We start from the raw sequence: 21,418 nt of genomic DNA on the forward strand, positions 1-21,418 counted from the left end.
ACCTCCTGCTGGAGCCCTCCCAAACAGCACATTTACAGCTGATGTATTAACTGACAATATAGTGGAGCCACTCTTATGTCATTGGTTATTATGTCAATACAAACAGCTGCACAGCCTTTCTTCTCCTACTGGTTTGACATTTGTCTTTTATCTTTCCCTCTTTCATATACTTATGTTTTTGACTCCACTTGTGTGTATGACTTTGTGCTGTAGGTGTACAAATTTAGTTTGAGGATGGTTAGTAAAGACCGAAAAACCACACATGCACCCTTTTGAAAAGGATCAAACTTGATTCACATGCACAAATACATACCAGGAACATGTTTTTAAACGTGTTGAGGTCACCAAAGAATTCTTCTGCAGAGATTTTTTTCGGGTCAAAGACAAAGAACTCTCCCAGGTCATTGTATTGCTTCTCCATATTCTTATGCAGCAGATCCAGCTTCTCATGCTGCTCGCGGGCATTAGCCACAAAACTGTGGAGACATGATGTTAAGGAATGTAGAAAAAATTTCTCCATAATTTACCAAGACACAGAATATATTGTTTATGATGATGGGATCTATTTCTATTTGTATTTCAATTTCTACATTAGCAGACATTTTTAATTGCTGAATAATCATACTGAATATGTGACTGAAAAAAAGGATATGGACATCTTCTCTGCAAATAGATCTTTGTCATTTTGAGGAGGAGGGAAGGTCTCCAGATCTCTTTCCAGAGTCTTGATCTGACGGCCCATCAGCTCAAGGTTCTTCTGAAGTATCTCTGCAGAAACTGCGGGAGACATTGGAGAAACATACAGTAACTACAGTACATACATAGCTCAAAACTAACTGCTGTTTTTCATATTACTATAGTCACTTCATCACACTTTATCAATAAGATGAATGTAATGTGCAACTGGTGTTGCAGTGGATGATAATTTGTTGGGACAGAGATGTATATCAGTTACATGTCCCATGTACCTCTGCTGGCCTTTTCCACATGGATAAGCTCGTCTGTGAAGCTCATGACATCAGGATACTGCTCCTGGCACACATCAGCCAGGAAATGGAGCAGCGTTTGCTTCAGGTCAGCAGATTTGGTGTCACGCAGCTGATTGGAAAAGAGATTGACTTAAAAAGGGAACACTGACATGGCAGTCAATCATTAAATGTCAATGCTTTGCATTTTTCTGTTTACAGACATCTGTAACTGGATTTGCATTTAATTCCAGCATTACTGCACTTTGTCTGTGCGTCCCTGTTGCCTATGCGACATCATAAAAACCTCTTAAAATGAATTAAAATGAATACTGACATCACTGTTGTTTCACTATATTGATAGAGTTATGGAGCCCTCCGTACATGTTGATATGTGTGTTATATATACTTCACATCTAAGGTTAATACTGAAAAGGCATAAAGAAAAACCTGCATGTTGTTGACTATGTACAGTATATGTTTTTACGTAGACCCCAACTCATCACTCAACTTTAAATAAAAAAAGGAATATTATATAATAACATTTGTTTTTTGTTTCTGTTTTATTGTGAGATTCAGATATAATTCAGTGTTATAAACAAATGAGGCCAAAGACATGGGAAAAGAAATTAATTTAGTGTTTTTTGTCACTGTGGTCACACTGCAGACCGGGCACTGTTAAGATGAAAGCTAGTTTTCAAGAACTACACAATAGATAAGGCGAAAGGCCTTTCCAGTAAATTCATTCAGTTTTTTATTGTGTGTGCATATAGTAAGTCTGCGCCTTATTTTACCTTGCACAGGTATGATATGGTAAAGCCAAATGCCTTTCCATTGCGGGAGCCAGCATTCATATAGTTCCCAACAAGGAGGGTGATTTCTAGAAGCTTGGTAAAGGCTTGGCTTTTCATGAGCTCCTCGCAGGCTGCTGTCACAGACACCACATCTGGCTTGATGTTATTCATCTGCTCCTCAAACTGCAGCTTGAACAGGATGGCCTGAAGCCGTGGCATCAGCTTCTTCACGCTGGACATCTGGAGAGACAAAAAAAGAACAGGGGGTTTTGAGACCTATTCTGAAAATGTTTATCACCACATTGATTGTGTGTGTGTGTGTGTAGTTGTGAATGAGTGAAGGGGATTTCATGTATCACACACATCTTCCACAGCCAAACAAAGCAGTCTGTGTTCAACAGCATGTGGATTTTCTGTGTCTAACATATTAACAACGGTGTGACTTTATCTCCATATTTAAAAATGTTCTGTGCCTCATTTGTCACCACAATGATTTCCCTTTTAAATTTGTGGTTAGTCATGTCCAAGTCAGCAGGAAATAGAAATTAACAGATTTTTACAAAAACAAAATGTTCTGCTTTGTGTGTGTCTTTGTTTGTGTATTTATGTTTCCTCACCACAACTCCAAACTGCTCAGACTCAGCCAGGTCATCATATTCATCCTTCATCTCTCCCAGGATGTTTAACTGCTCTTGTGCCGGCAGGTTTTTGATCAGATTCTAAGCGGTAATAAGAGGAAAATATGGAAAATATACATGACTAACAGGATCTGGACACACTTGTGTTAGTGCCACTCATATGTGTCCCAAACTACCCCTTGAGCAAAACAGGGATCAAAGACAAAAACAAAAATACATTTCTTCTGTGGGTTACCTTCACAAGGCAGAGTGTCAATGTTACAAGAGTAAACTATGAAACTTTCAACCAGTCATTATGTTATATTCATGGATGAATGGTTTCATATGCAGCACACTTATATACCATCACTAGACAGATCTGAGCTCCGTACCTGAACCATGGACTCCGTGAGGATCTTCTCATTAACCTCCAAGACGGCGTTCTTGATCTCTTCATACGGGAGACGGAATGATCCTAGGAAAATGGCTGTGTGCAGAAAGACAACAGCACAAATCATGAGTCAGATGAACATTGTGTATTGTTGGCTGTTCAGTCAAAATGTTCACTATATGGGCTCATCAGGCTTTCAGGCATGTGTGGACTTACAAAGGTTCTGCGAACTCTTGCCGTCAAGAATCTTCAGCTCCTTCACCTTCTTCTTCTGCATCTGCTTCTTTTCGTCTCCCCCATCCTGCTCCTTTTTGGCTGGAAAGGTGGATGGAGAAAAGGGGGAGGATTGTGGAAATATTGAGAATGACAAAAGAAAGAGGAGACTTTGTTAGAAATCATATGTTTTTGGTGAGAACAGCTGGATATGAATAGAAATAAATGTGAACAGAGAGACAGTAATCAGTGGGTTCTGTAGTAGAGACAGAAGTGAATATGAGGGATGAAAAGAAGGCCTGTGTGACTGCTATAAAAACTGACAGACTTGGCGTGGCCTTCACTTTATTCGCTTTCTCCCAACTGTATTGTGTCATGGAGGTGTTGAGATTATTGTATCAGTTGCCCTGGGTAAGATGGCACTGCTATGAAATGGCACCAGGGGAAAGATGTCCCTAGTGTATGTGGGCCTGGCAAATATGTTCGGACATTTATAAGCTGTAAGGCATTTAAAGTTGCAATCAGATTTCAGGCAAGTGTGTACAGTACACTACATTACACACACACACACACACACGCACACACACTTGACAGAAACCTCTCACATTAACGTGTTCTGGCAAGGTCAGGATTTTGACTGTAAGGATGTGTCCGTGTGTGTGGGGGTGAATGTGCACTGGATGAGAATCAGGAGTGAAAGATGAACAAGCACATGGGTTTGACCACACTGCGAACAGGCACACCAGGTCAGAGGTCAGCTCACGTCAGAGTGCTGGATGTCACGGCTGTTCACTTCCTGTCAGTATTATCTAACCACTCATACTCTACTTAACTTTTCTGATCTGAACCAATCTGAAAGTGCTGCAAAAATACTGTATGTCATGATTAAAATTATCAGTTGATCATCAATTTCTTTCTTTCTTCTTTTTATCACTGATAAATCTAGTCATTCTTTATATATTCTAAACATGCTTTGGTTACAGCTTCTCAAAGGTCAGGAGTTTGTTGTACTTACATAATAAATGAAATGCCTTTTAACAGTGGGTTTGCCAGGCTCTCTGACATTTAATAGACAAATTAGTTAACAATTAATAGATAACTAACACGACTGCTAGCAGGGGCCTAAGCTGTAAATGACAATGAAGCTGGAATTAGATTAAATTTACACCTACAACTATGTCTCAACCACAACTATTGCTATTCACTGACACCCAGTTTTTTTAAAAAAAAGAAAAACTTTATGAAAAAATGCAAACATTTCTCATCCTTTTTTGTACAAGGTGCACTATGAGCTTTTTAGTAATAGTTCTAGTAACTTTCTGATGGGCTCTATTTTTTACAAAGTCAAATGAAAACATGTGGCTTTAAAGTAGATTTAAAACTCATGGTAGTTCTTGCAAGCATTATTCCTTGTATCAAGCCCTCAATCTATTATAGGCCCAAAAAGGTCAAATAATAAAATAATCAGCCGAGCATCTCTACTGTCTACTGTTTGTTTCAATCACTCTTTAGCTTATGTCTCATCCACCAAACATCCCTGTCTGTGTCTTATCTTTACAAAGACCAGACAGTTACATGGACGTAGAATCACTCTCTGGAGAAGAGCCAGAGAGTTGTGGTACAGCACGTACAGTAAGAGTATACTGTCTCTTCGTCATTTTCTGTCTGAAACACACAGACAAACAACACCACCCATCTGTTTCCACTGACCAGTGATGACCTCATGTAGTGATATCAGAACCTAAATTTAGAGTTTCACTACAAAAGTCAATACTGGACTGAAACTACTGTAACCACTGTAAAATACTGACTAAATGTTGTGTAAACAGACCTACTCACTTACAGCTACTTCATCACCAGTGTTACTTTATTATCATTCATAGTAATTAGGTTTAACTAACCTCTAGCTCTCTATGCTGCATTTCTGACCTTACTTTTTCATTTCCTCACAGTCATTCCACCATATTTTACACAATACACTCACAGTCTGCTGCGCTTCTCTCTCATTCAAACAGCAACACTGTAAGTCTTCTCCACACAGACACAGGGATAGCCACTGCAGCACAACAACTCATTCATCCATCTGTTCATCCTTCCATATGTCCAGTCAAACAGTTCTTTGTCTCTATGTGAGAGACCAATCAGTCTGACAGTCTGGTAACAAGTCCAGGCCTCTTAACGAGCTCCTCATCTCTCCATTTAGACACAAAACAGTCAGTGGACTGTATCCTCAATAAGTCCCATTGTTCCACTCAGCTTCAGCTTTATGAAGCCCCTCTCTCAGAATCAACCTCTAACTATATCTTAAGTTTGGCCCAAACTTTCAGGCAATATGATCCGTTTCCCTATAGTTTGCATTGTATCAGTATATCAGCTGTTTACATCAGCTCCATGGATAAGTAACACTATTGTGTGTCCAACACACCAGTCAAAGTCCCTGCTGAGAGCAGGAAACCACAGCAGGAAGTAAACCATTACACACACACAGGGTAGGAAAATCCATCAGGACATCTGAGAGGAAACAACATAAATATCTTCACACAAACACATCAACACAGCTGAAAGGTTTGGAAGAAACTCAAAGGAAGTGACAAGAATCTACAAATAAACATCTTTGGAAAGAGACAGAAACAGGGGGACTGAGAGCAAAGCAAAAAAATCCAATTCTTCAAGACGAAAGAGAAAAAAACACCTCTAAAACAGAGCGGTGAGAGGAATAAAGAGATCTGTCAATAATTTTAATAATATCAGCAAAAGCTTATAACCATTACACACTGTACACACTTATGCACATGCAGTCTAGCACAAAGTAAAAAGGTTACTGTGTAGATCTAATCTGGATAGTAAGGAGAGATAATCCAGTTGATCTGGGACAAGACTAGTGACCTAGTGACAGCATCCTGTCACTAGGTCAGTGAGTGCCTATGTGTGAGCCGATGAGGGAGCATGCGTTTATGTGTGTGTCTGTGCGTCCAGGCTATAATCACTACAGAGCCAGCTGCGCTCTAGCCAATGAAATCAGGCGTTGCTATGAAGACATCACGGCTGATTCATAAAATGGGGTCTGGTGTGCAGATTGTAAAATGGCTGCTCTGTGGTTTCCACATGCAGAGCCGGCTCCTTTCATTTATGAGCCGATGGCACCTCTAGTGTTGGCTATGGAGTGCTGCGCCATGTTACACTTAGTCATTGTGGGGGAGGAAGAGGAGATGACTGAGGCAGAATGCATGTGTGACTGGACACGCACACACGCCACATACACATGCACATACTAACACACTTGTGGAGTGCTGACATCTTAACATCCACATGTTTTATCATCGCAGCTGTCTTTTTGTTACACTGGAACACAAAGAAGGGCCCTTTTGTGGAAACAAATCACTACCACCCCTACTACCACACAAACACACATACACACACACACACACACACACACACACACACACACACACACACACACACACTCACTTCTCTTTTCCTGGAACACCTCCCCCCCTTGTCTAACCAACAGCTGCTTGGCACTGAGAGATGATGAGGAAAAAAAGGGGGGGTCAAGTCTTTTTGTGTGTGTGTGTCTGTGGGGGGGGGGGGTGTCTGCGATACTGGGCACGCACACATGCATGTGTATGTGTAATGAAAGACAAACTAAATTTTTCCATTTCTGACTTCTGTTTTTAATTAAGTGGGAAGAGAAAAAAAAAACGGAGTGATGGCGAGGAGGCGAAAGGAGGGGTGCTCACACAGAATCATGAGGAGCCAAGTCATGCAGAGAGTCTCTGTCAATATGTAACTAAATGTGTGTGTGTGTGTGTGTGTATGTGTGTGTCTGCACAAAGAGGAGTCTGTTTATCAGTCAGCAGACCTGAGTGTGTGAGCACCCCCCCCCATTCCCTTCCTCTCTCATTCCCTCACTCCTTAAAAGGACAAAATGTGTGCTGGACAAGGTGATGGGTAGCCAGGCTTGGAGGAAGAAAAAGAAAATGGAAAAGACAGATGGAAAGAGAGAAAAAAGAACACAAAGACAGTGAAAATGGATAGTGCACTTTCATCCCTGACTACTTTTAACTATTTTCCCAACTCAAAGAATAGTTTAAGTCCTCCCTCAGTAAGCACAGCCTCTTCTCTTTTCTATCTCCACTTCTTTCATGTGCTCTATTCATCCTCTTGTCACCACTCCCTGCTTGTGGAGCCCTGCAGTTTATTTTTAACCCACTAAAAGCTTTCAGATGACGTGCCCCATTGTATATCTGTGGCCCAAAAGTGTTTTGCATGGGCCCTCTGGTGGCAGGATAGGAGAAAAGCATGACATTAACTTTATATAACTTCAACTAAGTTTTTTTCCATTCAGCATTCCAGGGCTGGAGACTGTCTAAACTAAAACAGAGGAGAGGGTTTATAGTTTCAACATCAATATCTGTGGGCTGAGCAGTACTTTGGAAAAAGTTGCTGAGGTTGCTCAAGAAAAAGAACCACACAGAGACACAAACAACTCTTTTGCCAAATGTTAATGTCAACAGAGGTTAAAAACATTACAGGGCCACGTAATAAGAATGTAACATGCTTATGGTTTTAGAAACGTTTACTTAAAGACTGCCAAAGTATTAATACTGAAAGAGGAACAAGAAAGAGAAGAACAAGAGAGGGGGGCATGAAGTTCTTTGTTTAAAGTAAACAGAAGGGCAAAACTATGGCAGACAGAAGGACAGCTGTAGCCTTGGTCCCTTTAAACTTTAAATGTCCAACATTCTGTCACTCTATGTAAGAGTGTGTGTGCGTGTACGTTACAATGAAAGCAAGTTTGACAGAAGGAGAATAAGGGGGTTTCCACGGTAACCTCCAGTCTGAAAGAGCCCCTTCATCCTGTTTTTCACCGTGAAAGGAAATGAGGGGAAAAAAAATTCCTGACTGTGTGTGTATGTGCATGTGTGTGCTCGTGCCTGTGTGTGATTGTGTGAAAAGGACCAGATGGCAGGGTGGGGCAGTGAGGAGGGGGGACCGGGGGCAGGATGTGGGAGGGCCAGGGTGCAGGGGGAGGGCTTATGGGAGGGGCTAAGAGCATGCTCACTTGCGCACCCCTGGTGCATGATCAGTGTAGCTGCAGTTTGTATTTTCTGCTATGAACTGAAGTTGGATATTATCCCATGGTTTTTGCTCTTGGAACATAAAAAAAGCTGTTATTTATAGTTAAAAAAAATCTACAGAAATATAGAAGGTTTGTTTTGTTTACAATCATTAGACAAAGCCTGCAGGCTCCAAATAACACACCTTCAACAAAGCTGGAAGGACACCCCACCTCTGAAAGTTTTTAAAGTTGATTATTTCTAATCTCAGCCTACAGGAATGAGTTTGTTTGAATCCATAAAACATAGTTTGCCCTTTTGTTGGTCCTAAATAATTAACAGCTGAAAGCACAATAGCCTGTGCATAAATTCAACTTGATTAAATTCAAAATTAATATCTTAGCTCTGAGTCTTCAGGCTTTAAATGAGTAACAAAACAAAACTCATACAAGAAAATGTTGTGACAATCATAGATATGTTTGAGTAGTTTGACTTTAAATGAATTTTGATTATTTTGTTAACATCTGGTAGACTGACAGCTTCATATTACTCTAAATGGGAAGAACTCTTTCCCCAAAAAACTATAGTCTACCACAGACCTTCAATGGTAACTCCATAAAAAGTAAATGTTCTACATCTGCCTTGCACTAAAGAAAATGAAAAAAGTCCACTTCACAAAAAAGTATTGTTGTGTATATATATTTGCATAGATTTGATTTAAATGTATTGACTAGGAGGCACACAAAGAGGGGTCCTTCAGTGAGGTTACAGTTTATATGTGGAGTCACAGTGCCCTCCACTGGTGAATTTGATGTACTGCTCTTAGACAGCATCAGGCTCACAAACCACTACAACTGGATACACTGTTTATTACCTTCACAGTCCATGTCACTCACCATCCAAGTTGTGTGTGCATGAGTGTGTGTGAAAAAGAGAATTAAAAATAATAACATACTGATCGTGTGTATTTGTGACAGTGTAGGGGGTACAGATGTGGGGAGACAGAGTGTTGGACACAGTGGGTCTGTGTGTGCCAATGTTGTTCTCTCAGGGCCATTCTGACCTCTCTCTGCTCTTCTGGCCATGAAGGTCTTCAGTGATGACGCACACACGGCATGTAACGGCATCACTGATGAGACACACATACATAGACACACACACACACACACGAAGTATGCTGCCTGCATTGCTGATAAGGTGCACTACAGTCGACACACAGACACAGCACTACCTTGAACTCAAATTCGTACTTGCTGAAACCACACAAACAACCCATAAATCCCCATAGCAAATAACAGAGGACACAGACAGACCCCCCCCACACATGCGCACGCACACACACATATACACACACACTCACTCACAGGGAGAGGTGAGCTGCTATGGTGTGCTTATTAAATCAGTCCTATATCAGCCAGTCTCCTTGGGACAGCAGAAAAGATTTACTACAGCAATTACACAGGCTAATTACAAGGAGGAGAGATAGAGGGAGTCGGGGAGAGCTACAGAGTGTAAAGGAGAAAGGGAAATCAAATCAAAAGGAGCGAGAGCAAATAAAGGTGTGAAAACTGAGACAACGAGAGAGCAAATAATGGGGGAGAGAGAGAGAGAGAAAGAGGGAGCGAGGGAGAGAGAGAGAAGTTGGCTTAAAGGACAGAGACAATGAGGATGTGACCTTGAGACAGCCATAACACCTGCGCCTTGAGTGGGGTACATGGACGACAACAGCAAAATGGGTGAAACTCACCAACCAGCTGTGCGTGTTTGTGAGTGAGTGTGCGTGCATGCGTGCGTGTCTGTGTGTGTGTCTGTCTGTCTGACTAACTAACTGAGTGACTCACTGAGTAGACAAGTAGTTTTTCTGTGGTACTCTGGTAGTCTGTGTGGTGCTTTGGTGTTTGTTATTCACAGTGTGAATGTCCTTGACGCTGCACTGGCCTTCACAGCACAGCGCTCCCTCTACGGGGAGGAGAGTGAATTACATCAGTATGCTGGCTCCCTCACTGTTATGCTGGGTATCAATCAAGCCTGATCCCCATTCCTAGTGCGGTGGAAGGCTGGTGGTGACATTTGCAGACATGCACATGCATTATAAATGTGTGCATATGTGTATGTATGGGGCTGACTGAAAAGACTGGTACTTACAGACTGCTATGAACATCTGATGGTCTCATATTTGAATATATAGTCTATAAGCAACTAGGAAATGCTAATAACTTGATTCTTAGTCCTTCCCATGCAAGAAAGACAGAATGCCCCAAACTTCCTAACCTTCAGTCAATAGTGGGCATTCACAAGATCTTGCTCATGGACACTTAATCCTGTCAAGGTGCTTGATCTCAGGTCATACACTTGAATGTTATTCTCTTTAAGTACAGAGGCAGCAGCCTGCCAAGCGTACTGACATTTCCCTGCCTGTCAAGTGTACAGTCCATCCAGACCGTTTCTGTGACACATGCACAACCATGCAGGAAGTCTCATTTACATGAGCTCAGAGGTAGAAATGAAAACTTATAAATTGGGTTTCTATCTCAATTAAAAAGTTAGATGAACTGTAACACTCATGCACCCCATGAGGCACATTTTGCCCTGGGCAAAAAGGATTAGGTTCTGCGCTCCTGTCAGCCCGCAAATATTCATTATTACCTTATGGAAAAGATAGCAGACAGAGAGCAAGTGGGAGCAAGCATGAGGGAGAGTGCAAAAAAAAGGGAGCATGAGTAAGTGATAGAGAGGCACTTTATGAATACAAGCAGTTCTGACTTATGCAAAGCAAAATAGATGAAAGGAGGACAGAGAAAAATGGGGGTCTACACGGTGTCATGCCATGGAGGACAGTTAAAAGCTCGTCGCAGGGCTGGAGCGCACACTCATCCTCTGTTAATCCCTCAGTTTCTGTCCTCTCGTCTCCAACCATCCATCCCTTCACTCGTCTTTATCTCTGCTTCAGTGATGAGGACAAAGGAAAGCACTCACTCATTTTCTCCCTCCTTTCCCAGTTTTCTCCCCCCTCCTTTCTACTTCTCCCGGTCTCTTCAGGCAAGGCTCGCAGGCCTGATTAGCAATTGTGACTTGACCGCATGGTGGAAAGATTGGCACACACGCACAAACACACACAGGAGCATGTACACACACATGCATACAAACATATGTGGCAAAGAGGAGGACAAGGGCCAGTTTCACTGGGTCTAATTACCCCCTGAGCAAAGCCCAGAGACAACCAAGGGGCTGGAGAGGAGGAGGGAGTTTTGCCTTTTCTAATGTCAGCCATCGCTCGCAGGACACACACATGCACTTGAAGAAGTGTGTCTGACTGGAGGCAAAAAGATTGAGCTGTTTTCTGTGCTTGTCACTATGGCCTTTTCCACCAACATGTTAATATGACCAAACCAAAGAAACTACAGAGGGAAAAAAGAGATGAGTTCGGAGCAATGCTGGAGGAGCTATAAAGAGGACGAGTAACAAAATGGAGCAACTGTGAGGAGAGGCAGTATGGTGGGGAAGAGAGTGTGGAGCAAAAATGATGGGAGATGAGGATGAGGAGACAGTGTGAATGGGCAACAGAGTGATAAAAAAGAATAGGGGAATTATTTATGATAAATAATACACAAGACAAACAGTCATCTCCACATATATACATACCCAAAGCTCAACATTTGAACTAAAATTAAGTGTATTTTTTTTACAGCTTTAAATCATCAGAAAATCAACACTGATCCTTCAATCCATACTGCTGAGAACACGCTGAACACTTCTTTGCATTTGTGTATGTGAACCTTTTCCTTTGTTTCAAATGCTTTGGGAAAACTACTGCAGGTGTTTGAAATACATCAATAACATGGGATCATAGTCAAACTAAGTAGCTGCAGGGGGATGACAACCGTGATCTGGAAACCTCCACCTTTGCGTGGGAACCTGGGGAGAAGTCTCTCTCATCAAAGATCAGGGTGCTGCAGGGTTTTCTAGTTTGTGAAATCAGTTTTACCCCTCCCCAAAAGAGAGAGAGAGGGGAAAAAAAATAAATCCCCCAACCCCACCAAATAAACTAAACAAGAGAAATAGATGTTTAGACAGACGTGCAAATCCTCTCCTAGAACATCTGTCTGCTGGCCTCTCGCTGGAATTGGCTGTAGCTGGGGCTAGACAAAAAGACACACATGCATGCACACAAAGACACAAACAAAAACAAAAATTCACAGAAGCACACACTTAATCCCACCATGTGCTTAGTGAGCCATCAGGGGACGTGTTGCCAATCAGGCAGCTATGTGAGGCTGGGCGAATGAAAACAATCAAGGAACAACACACAATATGGCTACAGGACTGGCACGTATTTGTGTAAGTGACAGCGTGTGTATGTGTGTGCACGCCTGCATGATTGAGTTCACAGATTCATACACACATAATGCCGAGCCGAGAGCAGCCTCTGTGCTTGCTCGATGCATTCCTAGAGGGACTGTGTGTGGAGAGATTTTCTGGGTCTTCTGTAACTAAAAGAGATTGATGTAAGAGTGGCATATTCGGGGAAAGAATCAATGTTTAAGGATTATCTTCAGATGAAAGCATCTGCAATATAAATGTGATGTAAAGATCATCTATTCCACTGGAGTGCTGCCTCAAGGTTTAACCTGGGGGCTGGTCTGAATGCATTTTGTGTTTCCTTGGGCTGCTTGGTAATGGTAAAATAAGATCATACTGTGATTATTTTGACAGATATTATGATTGCTGTGTGATTCACGATTAGTGAGAACGGTCATTTTTGAATCACAGTTTCCATTTTAATTTATAAAAGACACCTGAAATCATTATTATGGGACTTTTGTTGGGTAAACAAACAGGTTCTTACATCTGGAAAGCGAGATTTGAAGTCCAAGGGGGTCCTTCTCATGATGTTTTGTCACATTTTAACTCTGAAAAGCTTCTGTAATTTGGATACTGCATTTGGCCATATCGGCATTTGGATAATATGTTGATTAATTGTGCAGCAGTATAAACAATATGACAGTAGAGCACTAATTATAATGTTTCAATATATTGGCCGGATCAAAACCAATCAGACATATGTAAATAAATAAATAATAACAATAAAATGTTAAAAGAATTTCATGTTACATCAAAAGAATGCTCCCAGAAATACTTAAAGCCTTTAAAGAGTAAACATTATGCATGCTTTAAGCACTTGCTCCAAACATTTCCATGTCTCTTTATCACCACATTTAAGTATTACTATTAAGTACAATTGCAAAAAATAAACTTTTTGCCCACAGCACTTACTGTGTCTTTTGATCATGAGTAACGTATACTTTTCGATGCCAGGAAAAACAACATATGATGCATCGCTTTATTTCAGTGAAGGGGAGGAGGAGGAGGGTGACGGTGAGAGGAGGAGTTATAAGAAAACAAAGAAGAAGTATAAACTGCTGCACCTGTGTAAAGCCAGGTAACATACATGTCAGCACAACTGTGGATGTTTTAAATTTTTAAATTACAGGTTAGGATCTTCCTTTAAATACACAAATATGAAATTATTGCATTGGAAGTAAGATCTAAAATGTAAATAATTATTGGTATCAGTTGAAAAACAATCCATGCATCCCTAAAATTAAAGGAAGAATTATACAGGTGAAACACCAGATTATGAGTATGTTTGAATTGAAGCATATTCCTATCCTTAGGAACGAACAAACTGTTCATATGAGCCATTTTCAAAACTTTCAAGACTTCTTTTAAACCCTGTAATGTAACACAAGACTGTGTGGTATTTCTTCATTCTACCTGTTGTTTGTACCGCAGACCTGTGACCTAGCGCGTGTGTGTATGTCTAGCAAGCTATTACTCTTCTCTCTGTCTTGTCTCTTCTCACGGCTCAGTGAGTGTGTCAGTCTGCATTGGCCCTCTTTCAGAAGCTAGTGAGAGATGGCAGCACCATTAAAATTTAACCCACTATCTCGCCACTCACCACACACACACACTGACAAGAGAGGCAAAGAGAGAATGGCAGAGATAGCCAGACAGGCATACACGGATATATACAGGCATGTATCTAACCACAGATAGGCACATACACAACCGCACGCGTGTACACACACACACACACACACACACACACACACACACACACACACACACACACACACACATTCCGGAGGAGTGAGTTAGATGTGATAGCGAGAGATGGGGAGCGACGGAGCGAAAGATCCCATACAGATGGAAAGTAAAGAATAAGATGGAACAGATTACTGTTTGAAAACCACACACGTACCCACATACACACACATCTGATGCATAGATGGCTGTGGAAATGAGTGGCATCAATTCAGCAGGGGAAATGGAGAACGTGTATGTGCCTTGCGTCCTATCAGTCCACACTATCCCTCTCTCTAAATCCACATTTCCACACTTTCTATTACTTTCTCCCTCATCAGCTCTGGCTTCTCACTCCTTCAGCCATCCGTCTTTCAGTTTCCCTCCCTCTCGTTCAATATTTTTTTGATGCATAGCTTTTTCATTTCTCCGTCCTCTCTCTCTCTCTCCATCTTGTTTTTTCTACAACTCTCTCTCTCTTTCTCTGTGTGTTCCTGTCCTTTTCTGCCCCAGTGGAGTGTGGGATAGCAGGCAGTGCTGGGAGGCCTATGGTCTCTTAATTAAGAAGCAAGGCGGAACGAGGCCACAGTTAACAAGGACACACACTCTCACACACAGACAGACGTTTGCATTGCTTTACTTGTAAGGACCCGCATTATCTACAGGCTCCAGTACTAAAGTGAACTCTCAGTAGTAATATGGGCACTGCGAAAAAAAAAAAAAAAAGATCCTGATCTGTTTGATTGCAATCACGATCCACTATCTAAATTGCAATCTATTTCTCAATTTTTAAATGTCCTGGAGACCGTAGCCAGACTGGGAATTGCCCATGAATTTTTCAATTTGCACCATTAAAACGCAATATTGCATTTGATTAAGTTATTTTTGGCACAAGCTCCTTATCTGCCATAATGCTAGCTATACCTAAAGTTCACTTATTTACAACCCGAGCCATGTGAAGTAATTCTTCCTATCAGCATGATCACTTTGCCAGCTATATCACTCTATTGGTTTTCAACAGAGGAGAAAACAGATGTATGTGGACATTACAATTCATCTTAAAAGTCGTCTGTGGATGCCTTGAGGATCACTTTTGGTCGAAAATCATCAGATCGTCAACCCCGTATCACCATGCTTGACCTGATCCCATACTCTCTAACACTGATCTAGACCTTATTCAGACCTTCAACCCAAATCCTAATCCTCTATTTGCTACTTTAAACTTTAAAACTGAGAAATAGCCAGAAGTGTCCACACTTTACCAAACTTCGCTTCACACATGTAAAGCTCAAATTCTACTACACAAAGATGGAAGTACACACAAACAGACACAAACAACATAGCAGACACTGCTGAAGACCACTGTGCTCCAGTCCCACACACACTCACTCAAGCTTTCCTCCTCTTTCACACATCAAAACACCTAATCAGGGGCTGAGGACCTGGGTTGAAATCTGCGGGGCTAGAACTCAATCAGCTAGTGCAATCAGACACAGGACACACACACACACAGTCACTCATAAGCATTCATTCACAAGCAGGGCTAAAATTACACACATGGATGACACACACGTAATAAGCCCTGAGCTCACGGACGAGAGGAAGGCCATCACATTATTCAGTCTACCTCATCACCACTGTAACCAACACACACACGCAACACGCGGAGGAGGCGGGATGGAAGTAGCTATTTTGAGAGCGCGTGCGTCCGTTCTCTTCGAAGGTGACTTTGGGCTGGCTGGAGTGGTAATTGGGTACACATACAAATGCCTTTTTCTTCCTCTTCCCCACGATCTCTTCAAAGTCTCTCTTCTACTCCCCCCCATCCACCCACCGTGATCCCCCTCTTTCTCCTCACTGCGGCCCCTGAACGTGATTACATTTCCGACATGAGTGAGGGGTGAAGAGAGCGAGCAGTGGAATGAAGAAAAAGTGAGAGGGACAGATGATTGACTTGAAAAACAAAGAGGGTAAAAAAAACAGCTCTTTCACTGGATGGAAAAAAAACCAAAAAAAAAACCAAAGGCATAGACACACGCATATACATTTGACCCCCTCCACAGAAATACGCACACACACATATATACATATATGTGTATGTATGTATGTATGTATGTATGTATGTATGTATGTATGTATGTATGTATGTATGTATGTATGTATGTCTGTATGTATATATAGATATATAGATATATATATATATATATATATATATATATATATATAATTTACTTGGTTGGGGAGCGAGGCAAAGCGGACGAAAAATACACGAAATGTCACTCAGACTGTCACCCTGATCTTTTCTGTTGAGACGCATGCAGACACACACATACACAGTGCAATGGCCATCTCATTTCCTCAGACGAGTGACATTTTCTCTCTCTCCTTCTGGACTCCGTCGCTGTGGTGATAAAATTAGCATTCCTTTCCCTCCTCTGCGTCTCCCTCCCTCGACGGCTGGACAAGAGGTGAGGACCACAGGGACAGAAGAAAGGAGAGAGAGAGATAGAGAAAGAGGAAGAAGAAAGAAAGATGGGAACAAAAGAAGACATTAAGAGAGAGAGAGAGAGAGGAAAAAGCCTGAGAGAGACGTGGAGACAAAGAAACAATCTTAGTGCAGAGTGTGATAGGCGTAGATAGAAGAGGGATGGGAAGACAAAGACAGGGAGAATGAGAGAAAAAGAAAAATACAGCAAGTGGACAGAATGCAGACTTGTGGAGAGAATGAGGGGGAAAAAATATACCCTCAGGAGATTTTTATCACCATGACAACCCTCTCCTGTCTCCTTTGCTGTCCAGTTGCATGATGAACTCCCGCTACTTTAGTGGACCTCTGCGTGGACGCAACTTCCACTCACTATTGCAGCCCGATTGTAAATCTATGGTTAAATTATCAGCGACAACAAGTTTCAACACAGTTTTAAAAACTAATCAAAAAGAGATGTGTGTTTGAAGAGACAGCAAGGACAATATGCAACATCCCAGAATTAACAGCTGGACGATCATGGTTGAGCTTACTTTGTTTACTCTGCGCACGTCCGTGCATGTGGGCGGGTGCATAAATCCGCATGTGTGCATGTCTCTACAGGGACAGGGTAGAGGGCCCACAGAGTATAATTAAAAGCCAGAGACACAGAGTCCTTGGGAGCGACTGCGGCAAGAACTTTATGGTGAGAAAGGGAAAGAAAAAAAAACTGACCTTTAAAAACACTGAACGAGACAGCGCGAAACGGTGAGGGATGAGAAAGGTGTAATGGAAGGTGGGATTCTGGAGATAGACTGAATTAGATTATGCTCAATTGAATGCGGCAAACAAAGAACAAAAAAAGTGAGAGAACAAGCAGGGAGGGAAACATTACTGGACTGGACTTGTTTGTGGGGGAGGGACAGGAGGAAGAAGACAAAGAGAGGGGACGAAAGATGAGGCGAAAGAGAGGGAAAGACAGAATCCTAATCAAGAATCTGAGGAACAAAATAATAAGGCTGCCTGACAGCAAATGTCAGCCCAGTAAGGGTAGCAGATGGAGGGAGAGAGAGACACAGTGGAAGGAGGGAAGAGGGAGGAGGAACGGAGGAGAAGAGATACATCCAGAAGGAGACAGGTGGGGCTGGAGTGATGGAGACACCAACACGGCTCCCTCCAGGAGGAAGGAATACAATCTTTCGGATGCTAAGAAGCAACACATCGCCAGGAAAGATATTCCCAATCTCCCACTGGAGGGAAACAGAGCCGGCAGGTCAGGAGGGTGAATCCTCATATGATGGTGTACGTGTGCGCAGCGTAAATGTGTGTGCTGGTACACTAACACATTCGCTGCCTGGCTGGGAAATGTTGCCCTTGAGCCAACCTTGACTGCTGTTTCACTCGAGCTACGCTTTGCTTTAATTCCCATATCAAAAGCCATCTCTCTTCCTCCCTCCCATGTTACTTTATAACAACTTGATGGTGAGACAGGATCCCGACTGTCTCTCACAATCACCATGTAGATTTTTATTTATTTTTTGCTCATTACAAGAAGATGCAGAGATGCTGGAGATGACAACAGGGAGCATGGATGTGATTAATATCTCTAATTAAAAGGACTCTAAAGTGCTTTTTTTCCTCAAATAAATTACATATGTAGATTTGGTTTAATTTCAATGCAGAGTTTCAAAAGTTTTGAGAACTAGGGCATTACAAGTACTGCTGGGGGAGAAAACACTGATATCTGTCTGTTTCTTACAATTCTATATCTTCATGATTAAAATGAGTGAACTTTGGCCACCGTCTTTAAAATTTAAACACTCAACAGTGTCAAAAAGCCAGACAAAAAGTCAGCAGTGAATTGGATAATATATGCATTCTCTTAAGGTGAACATGAGCGCTGTGAATCTTAAAAGGAAATCAAACTTAAATGAGTTAAACAGTTCTTTCAAGTTATCCTCAGGTCAATAGTGTAGAGCCAGGTTATTCAAAACTAAAAGTCCACTTAGGCTTTGCACAATGTAATCTTTAATCAAAGATGGTTTCTTAAAGAAACCTCACAATGTTTCCTTCTGATATTTCAGCAGACTTTGTTCAGAGTTCAGTTCATAAAGTGGTGAATCTTATTTGAGTCAGACATTCAGTGACTGTGTCATTTTTAGATAGACATAGAAGCAATTCAGGTAATAGTTGAGTGCAAATACCAACAGGTGGCAGGTAACACACAGTAGTGAGACTCCCACAGTCAGACTATACAGCTAATTTTAGCTTCAGCTGCTACAGTTGAGTTTAGATCTTTCAAAACCATAAACTGGTTGTCAGTCATCATTAGCAATTACTGTTTGGTAATTTGTCACCATTATAGGTAGTTTACAACACTTGTAGTTCTCACAAATGGACTTTTGGATGTCATATTTTTGTCATCAGCAGCATCTGAGAACCAATTTTATAACCACCAACCCACAATACAGAACAGAAAAAAGCTCTCAGGTGTCAAGCCTTCTAAAATCACTTTTTAATTCATTATTTTAAGTCACATGTGACCTTGATTTACCTTTTCATATGTTGGAAAGCAAACAAAGGTGCTGGGCCAAACTACAGGCAGAAGATTCAGAAATGCTGCATTTTTTCTCGAAACAAATAGGAAAAGGGAATTTTCATAGGATGTTAATGAGTAAATGTGAAAATTTGTATTTCTTATCAGTTTTGCTGGCATATGGTTTATTTAGTGAAATTGCTTTTCATTTTGTTATTAAACAATGTTTTTTCCAGTGACACTAATACACATAACAAAGCATGATTAGTTGTTTCATGCTGGATGTTTTTTTTTTATAAAAATAATGAATAAATAATAAAACTAATTTTGGAGCTTTTCACACGTTGCATAGAGAAAAACAAAAATCCATAATTACACAGATAACTGTAAATAGTTTAATACTGGCAAATCTGGGACGAAACAAAAGAAAAAAATCGACTATACAAACAGACAGACTTTGTTTGGCTTTCCATACAAAAGCTTAGAAAACAAGTTTGTGTGTCCAAGTTAACTCTAGCAAGGCTGAGATGTCTCTCACATTAAAGCCATGACTAAGCTCCCACACATACTCACACAGTACATTTGCTAGTTTAAACATCATTGTAATCTATTACGAGATATGTGATAAATTCAAATGATATTCATGTGACATTGCCTGCCATTACATCATCATTAGAAATGGAAATGTCTGAAGAACCACAGCACTCACTTCGCCCTTGTCAACTGAAATCAGACTTAAATTTAAAATTAAGAACTCTAAATAGAAGAACACCTCAATATTTCAATCCAAATATAATAACTGTACAGGACATGTTCAAATTTGGATTATACTTTAAGGATTAAGTACGTATAGATACTGCAAATCCCAGCTGGGGATGGAAATCTTGACAATTATCTAAACTTCCCTAGGGATAATAGCAGGCATTCATCCCTGAGCTATATCTCCACAAGAAGGTCAAAAAGAGATGGAGGTCATCTACCACGTAAAAAAGCTGCCCCTGCATTTCCCCATAAACCACCGTTTCACCATCACACCTCAGCCGTCCTCCTCAGTAAGGACATCTTCCCAATCACTTGTTCTCTCATTCCCTCCCTCCCCTCATCTCTCTCTCCCGCTACACCCAGTGAGTAATGGCGGGAGCAAAGGATAGTGGCAGAGAGCTATAAAAGTGTAATTTGCTCCATTTTCCTTGGGAAACCAAATTCACTTTCTGTCCTGCGTTACAATCTGTTAACATTCAGATGGCCAGCATTGCAGACGGCGCATTACCCGCCTACACTCGCTACTAATGACCCTCACACAGAGTGCACACATACACACACTCACGAGCAAGGAGAGCAAGGACGCACAGGCTGCAAGTGTATAAAAAAAAAGTACAAAGTGTATACGAGCAACCTTGCAACTGCACACAGCATTACACAAAGACTCAAATTCTGCTTGTAATGGACTGAGAGAGGGCAAAAAGGGGAAGGAGAAGGGAAAGAGATATTATAAAGAGGAACGGTAGATGGGATGAAACTGTGTAGTGAGGCTAAGTATGTTTCTCTGAATCTAATTAAATAACTTGTTCAATTCTCAGGTTTCGCTCACTTTGCTGCCCCACAAGCCTTTCTCCTCGACTAATCTGTCTTTCCTCTTCTAATTCTCTCCAAGGCTTGTTCACATGGTCTTTCTCTAGTTTTTCCTCCATTTCTTTCTCCTCCTCGGTGTAAATCTCCCAAACTCTTCTCATCTCACTCTATCTCTTTGTCTTCTTGTTCACGTCTCCCATGCCCGTCTATTTCCTTCCCTCACTTGTCCGCAAATTCTCTCTCGCACTCTCATCTCACCATCCCACCCTTGCAGCAATCCTTTCTCTCTTTCTCTATCCCTCTCCTCCATTTCCACCACTCCTCTCTCAGGGAGCTAATAGCCTCCTCCTTTGTTCTTGGAGAACAGCGGGGAACAATGGCGGAGTGGGGCTTGTCGTTGTGGCAACAGGCATGAGACGGGGGGGGGGGAGACAAAGAAGAAAGGCAGAGAGAGAAAGAGCAAGCACAGAGGGGATGCTGGTTGTTAGCCGGGCGGCGGGGAAGCGAGCGCTGGCTAATTACACTCGTTTCTATGCACACCGCAATTAAACCCTGACGCACACACATACGCCGCCTTCGCTCAGAATATCCACCGCCAGCCACACACACACTCGCTCTACATCATCAGAGAGAAAGAGCAAGCAAGAGAGGAGGTGGCAGAGAGGCAGAAAAAAAAGAAATGACAAGAAAAGACTGAGGCTATTTTAAATCAATGCTACTGT

The 21,418-nt window shown here is 41.6% G+C and overlaps 1 protein-coding gene across 2 annotated transcripts in view; it reads right to left on the reverse strand.

Moving 5' to 3' along the window:
- LOC119007135 (protein diaphanous homolog 1-like) overlaps window positions 1–21,418 on the reverse strand; it is a 95,807-nt gene that overhangs the window by 15,466 nt on the left and 58,923 nt on the right. For both annotated transcript variants that reach the window (XM_037076545.1, XM_037076544.1), the window contains 7 exons: window positions 2,984–3,082; window positions 2,769–2,863; window positions 2,377–2,478; window positions 1,760–1,999; window positions 969–1,098; window positions 653–777; window positions 314–478 (listed from right to left, as the gene is read on the reverse strand). In XM_037076545.1, the coding sequence (XP_036932440.1) occupies window positions 314–478; window positions 653–777; window positions 969–1,098; window positions 1,760–1,999; window positions 2,377–2,478; window positions 2,769–2,863; window positions 2,984–3,082 (956 nt within the window). The remainder of the gene's footprint in view (window positions 1–313; window positions 479–652; window positions 778–968; window positions 1,099–1,759; window positions 2,000–2,376; window positions 2,479–2,768; window positions 2,864–2,983; window positions 3,083–21,418) is intronic.

Source organism: Acanthopagrus latus, chromosome 18, assembly GCF_904848185.1.
Source record: "Acanthopagrus latus isolate v.2019 chromosome 18, fAcaLat1.1, whole genome shotgun sequence".
In the NCBI taxonomy this organism is placed as follows: Eukaryota; Metazoa; Chordata; class Actinopteri; order Spariformes; family Sparidae; genus Acanthopagrus; species Acanthopagrus latus.